Source organism: Mandrillus leucophaeus, unplaced genomic scaffold, assembly GCF_000951045.1.
Source record: "Mandrillus leucophaeus isolate KB7577 unplaced genomic scaffold, Mleu.le_1.0 Scaffold414, whole genome shotgun sequence".
Classification (NCBI taxonomy): domain Eukaryota; kingdom Metazoa; phylum Chordata; class Mammalia; order Primates; family Cercopithecidae; genus Mandrillus; species Mandrillus leucophaeus.
In genome coordinates, this window is record NW_012104410.1 from 963,451 (window position 1) to 969,577 (window position 6,127).

Sequence of the window (6,127 nt, forward strand, 5' to 3'; positions counted from 1 at the left end):
GATAGGCTGGGCGCGGTGGCTCAAGCCTGTAATCCCAGCACTTTGGGAGGCCAAGACGGGCGGATCACGAGGTCAGGAGATAGAGACCAACCTGGCTAACACGGTGAAACCCCGTCTCTACTAAAAAACACACAAAAAAACTAGCCGGGCGAGGTGGCGGGCGCCTGTAGTCCCAGCTACTCGGGAGGCTGAGGCAGGAGAATGGTGTAAACCCGGGAGGCGGAGCTTGCAGTGAGCTGAGATCCGGCCACTGCACTCCAGCCTGGGCAACAGAGCGAGACTCCGTCTCAAAAAAAAAAAAAAAGAAAAAAGAAAAAGAAAGCATGAAGATAGTATGTTCCAATTTTAAATAAACATTATGTTGTCTGAAAGACAATAAAATTTTAGTACTGGGGGAAAAAAAAACCAGATTGTTATTTGAAGAAGAAAACACCATGGTTCTCTCCAGGTTTAAAATGGGTGCTCCCATGTAGGCTGATTTTCCGGCATTTGATCTTAACTTGAAGGCCATCTGCCTAGCCCAGCGATCAAAGAGCTGCTAAGCTGTCCTTGGTAGACTCTACTGGACAAAGCTGTGCTATAACTCTGAAGAAAGGAAGATCTTTTAATGCTGATTATTGAAAGGATTAGAAAGATTTCTTGAAAGAGGACTAAAACACAGGAAAAATATACTTTTAGCATTTGAGACCTAGGAGTTTAAGAGTGCTTAGCACTTAACTATTAACTCTTCTGAGGGTGGAAAGCTCCATGAAACAGGTTTCTGTTTGAGGCTGTTAATTCTTCTAGGGCAAGAACATCTACTCAACACTAACAAATGCTGGAAGCAGGCATCTGATTTCCTTTGTGCTAAGGGCTGAAATCAGTATTGGCTTCTAGCTCCCTATATTCCTATTGAACCAGCTGCAGGTAGGCAGGAAGAGAACAAAAGTTGTTTTGGCGGCACTCAGTACAATAAACCAAAAACAAGAAAGACAAAAGTCTATTAAAGAGATGATAAGTAGTAGATGATACTGGGGTTATTTCGGTAAAAAGAATATCAGATTGTTATGAATGTCTTAAATATTACCTATAACCACAGCAGCCATGTGCCCCAAGTTTCTCAGAACCAATCTCAGTACCAAATATTGTCATGTTCTTTGTCCATATACTAGAGATTTTTAGTTTTAAAAATCTGGTCACTGCAGTTTACATGCCCACTGCTACTGGGAGGCATACACTGGGCCACGTGGATAGGCTGTCATTTTCTGCAAATCGAGACCCAAATCACCTCCTCAGGAGCTCTGGCCTATTTTTGTCCTATTCTTGTCTACCCTAATTGATATCCTTGGCTACATTTATGATAAATCTGTTTCCTGACCATCCTTTCCTTCTTTTAGAAACCGATCAGATTAAGTACAAGCAATTGACAATTATCCAGCACTTGATCTAAGCCTTTAATTCCTTCAGAGAGAGAAGGAATATACAGATAAAACTCCCACCCACTTGAGGTATGGTTTATGAGCTCTTGCTCAATCACATTACCATTCAGAAGGATTTTCCTAGCTGACTTAAACCAAAAGCTTCATTGTTCCAGTCTGTCATGTCACTGCAGCAACAGCTGTCACCTCAATTATGCAGTATAATTTTTGACATAATTTATATAAGCACACAGAATTCAATCAGCAGCTGAGCAGGGAAGCAATGTTAACAAATGCTATGAATGGGTATATGATTTGCATATTATGTGGCTCATCTGTGGACTAGAGCAATCCATCCATTCCCCTCATTACTCTGAATAATCTAGAAATGGCGGATGCTCCTGGCCAAACAGCTGTATGTTTTAAAAATCAAAAGCAACAAGAAAAGCAGCCTCATGGCTGGTGCACTCTAGAATTAAGGCTATATTAAGCATTTATTCTTATTTCCTCAGCTTTGGGGCTGGGACAAGGGTCCTCAAAACCCTGCTATTTCCTTACTTCTAATTGTGATTCTCTAGCCCTCCTCAACCACAAAAAGAAAAGGATAAAGTAGGACATTTCTTGGGGGACAAAGGCAGAAGGATATGATCAGACAAATTTCTCAATATAATAGCAACACAAGAAGAAACCAAAAGGAAATATTTTGCTGAGTAAGGAGAAAAGATTGTGTCAACATGCTAATAATGCCAGGGCCTGTCACTTTCCAAGGTGATAGTCTTTTAGGAACATGCCTTTATTTTTATTTATTTATATTTTTTAGAGACAGGGGTCTCACTACATTACCCAGGCTGGTCTCAAACTTCTGACTTCAAGCAATTCTCCTGCCTCAGCCTCCCAAAGTGCTGGGATTACAGGTGGTAGCCACTGTGCCTGGCCATGAAAATTCATTTTAAAAAATAAGATACAACTATAAGTTTGAGGGTAGAAAAAGGGAAGAGCATTAATATTTTGGGGACTCTTGGTGGTAAATCCAGGAGCCAAGAATGCAAGAGACTTTTAACTGCTATGAATACTTAAAATTGATATTGTGGCCAACAGCTCACCTCTAAAACTTCCCCACTGAAAATAATGGCATGGAAGGGAAACTCGGGTCCACTGAGAAGTGAGGGTCAGGTTTGAAGCCTCTTTGGTAACAGGAATGCTTTGGGAGGCCACAAAAGTTGGCAGGCTTGGAGGGTGCCTAGCACCTTGGCACAAGCAAGCACCAGGCAAACACTCACACCTACATAAATATACAGTCTAAATATGAGGAATGGAAAGAAATCATACATACATACCATATGTGATAATAAAGACAATTGTACCCTACCCCATCATCCTCATGTACTATAGCTAAAAATCTCCACAGTTAATAATCTTGTCATTTTATCACAAATTGATATCACTTTACAGAAGCAGAAGTGGAGAGTGCTAAAAGCAAGACCAAAAGTCCTGGGGCTAAAAAGAGTGTCTTGACAAACTTCAGTGTAAAATTTCAAATCTTCCAAAGGATGGAGTAATTCTGGGAGGATGAGTGAGGATGAACAACAGAGGGTGGCCCAGAAGACCACACCAGAAACCCTGTATTCTCCTGGGTAGAGCTGAACAAGGTTGGGAAAGCCCCAACAGGTAGGCAGTTGCTATTGGCTTTTTAACAGACGGGCAACATCCTTTCCATCTCAACATGTCAGAACAAAGGCCAGCTAGTCAGCAACATGTTCTAAGAACCAAAGCAAGAAACCAAAATTCAACATCATTGTGACAAAATCCCCCAATCTAAAAATCAAGACTCTAAGGTGATTAAAAAGTTAAAACTCATCTTGAGGTCACAGGGGAGCAGAAGGAAGAGATCAGGGCAAAGGAAAAAAAAATTGTGGGTATTACACTCAGTATGTAAATGCCTGGTCTTCACAGAGAGACACTCATCATTAATCAGACCATCAGTTATGTTACAAGAGAACCAATACCAACATTTCTCCTGTGGAGCACAGTGATAAGCACATTTTTTATGGATGTGTTTAGGATAGAAAGGGGTGGGTAGAAGGGAGAGGAGGCAGGGAGGTGAATGTATTATGTACAAAGAGAAATGACAGAGACCATCCCCTCCTTTAGCTCTTTGCTGTTTCTTTCTCTTTGTTTTCCGCATCCTCAGGATATGCATGCCATGTCAGTCTCTCTTCATAAAATGCTATCACAATTTGTGGACATTTCACGTTAGCTTCTTTTGCAAGAACCAGGTCAGCTTCATCTGTGTCTTTCCTGGAGAGAAATAATATGAGATTTAAAAGGAGAGGAAGAGTGAAAGAATCTGTCCAGACGTAAGTTTATGTCATTATATGGATTTAATTGACTTGATTTCCTCCTCACCTTGGTTTCAAGGTGAAAAGGACCCTTTCAATATTTTCAAGAAGAAATTTAAGTAAATGGATTAATACCTAATATACAGAAACAGATGTCTGTAGCTAGAATTTAGATGTAAACCATGGTAGGCTTAGGTTAAAAAGCTGAATGATAAATAATATTAATCTGCTTCCAAAATTTTTATTTGTGAATACAAGCATGTGAGTGAACCCAATCAAACCTACATTCAGCTCTATTAATTATGCATAAGTCAATTATACACAGGTTGGTCAATCCAGTTTCCAGATCATCTAAGTGAAGGGGTCTTAACCCTCCTCACTTTGTGTCTGTTTAAATACTTATTACCCCTCTGGTCAGAACTGTGGATTGGAACAACAAGCAAATAAAAATTTAGCTACAAATTTCAATTATCTCAGTTACACAACCTCTACTACCAAGTATAACAAAAAAATCTAGCCACATGCTTCCTTAAACATGATTCCAAATCAGTTTTTAAAAAATTAAAATTATCCTGAGAAGCCCAGGCACAGTAGCTCACGCCTGTAATCCTAGCACTTTGGGAGGCTGAGGCAGGTGGATCGCTTGAGCCCAGGAGTTCGAGACCAGCCTGGGCAACGTGGCAAAACCCATCTCTACCAAAAAATACAAAAATTAGCTAGGCATGGTGGTGCACACTTGTGGTCCCAGCTACTTGGGAGGCTGAGGTGGGAGGATCACTTGGGCTTGGGAGGTGGAGGTTGCAGTGAGCTGAGATTGAACCACTGAACTCCAACCTGGGCAACAGAGCGAGACCCTGTCTCAAAATAAATAAATAATAAAAAACAAAATAAAATTATCCTGAGATGTGGACAAGAAAAATTACCACCTTATTGGAGCAGATACTCAAATATGGACTACGGTGGAAAAAGCTAATTAATGTTAATGTAAATCGTAAGTAACCACATACGGCTGAGTAGGAAAAAGCAGTCCAGCCCAGGCGCAGTGCCTCATACCTATAATCCCAGCACTTTGGGAGGCCGAGGTGAGAGAAGCACTTGAACCCAGGGCAACATAGGAAACCTGGTCTCTTCAAAAAAAATTTTAAAAATTAGCAGGCCATGTTGGCATGCACCTGTAGTCCCAGCTACTCAGGAGACCTAGGTAGGAAGATAACTTGAGCCCAGGAGGTCAAGGCTGCAGTGAGCTGTGATCACACCACTGCACTCCAGCCGGGGTGACAGGGCAAGACACTGCCTAAAATAAAATTTTTAAAAAGCAGTCCAGCCTGGGCGTGGTGGCTTACACCTGTAATCCCAGCACTTTGGGAAGCTGAGGCAGGTGGATTGCTTGAGCTTAGGAGTTCGAGACGAGCCTGGCCAACATGATGAAACTCCGTCTCTACTAAAAATATAAACATTACCCAGGTGTGATGGCACATGCCTATAATCCCAGCTACTTAGGTGGTTGGGGGATGAGAACTGCCTGAACCTGGGAGGCGAAGGTTGCAGTGAGACGAGATGGTACCACTGCACTCCAGCCTGGGTGATAAGGCAAGACTCTGTCTCAAAAAACAAAACAAAACAAGCAGTCCATATAGCTCCTTACTTCTGAATATGGCAAATCTTCCAATACAGGTTTCTGGGTAATTTACCAGCAGTACTCTCATCAGATAAAATATTAAGCCTTTTGATTATATAACTTTTTTTGGGGCGGGGGGACAGTCTCTTGCTCTGTTGCCCAGGCTAGAGCGCAGTAGTGCAATCTTGGCTCACTGTAAGCTCCGCCTCCCGGGTTCACACCATTCTCCTGCCTCAGCCTTCCGAGTAGCTAGGACTACAGGTGCCCGCCACCAAGCCCGGCTACTTTTTTTTTGTATTTTTAGTAGAGACGGGATTTCACCATGTTAGCCAGGATGGTCTCAATCTCCTGACCTTGTGATCTGCCCGTCTCGGCCTCCCAAAGTGCTGGGATTACAGGCGTGAGCCACCACGCCGGGTCTTGATTATATAACTTTTAAGGTAACATGTTTCTTTAGTGGCACTGTAACATAAACCCTCTATGTATCACAAATCCAGAATACTTGGAAACAGAGAGGTAGTGAGGGCCACACCATAAATCACCCTGTCTTTAAGAAATCAAATTAGGGCTGGGCGCAGTGGCTCACGCCTGTAATCCCAGCACTTTGGGAGGCCAAGGCAGGCGGATTGCTTGAGGTCAGGAGTTCAAGACCAGCCTGACCAACATGGCGAAACCCCATCGCTACCAAAAATACAAAAATTAGCCGGGCATGGTGGTAGGTGCCTGTAATCCCAGCTACTTGGAAGGCTGAGGCAGGAGAATCGCTTGAACCC

General features: G+C 42.5%; 1 protein-coding gene across 1 annotated transcript in view; it reads right to left on the reverse strand.

Annotated features, from left to right (window-relative positions):
- Positions 1–965: 965 nt before the first annotated feature.
- CBX5 (chromobox homolog 5) overlaps positions 966–6,127 on the reverse strand; it is a 56,813-nt gene continuing 51,651 nt past the window's right edge. The window contains exon 4 of the mRNA XM_011992642.1: positions 966–3,695. Coding sequence (XP_011848032.1) covers positions 3,545–3,695 — 151 coding nt within the window. The 3' untranslated portion in view covers positions 966–3,544. The remainder of the gene's footprint in view (positions 3,696–6,127) is intronic.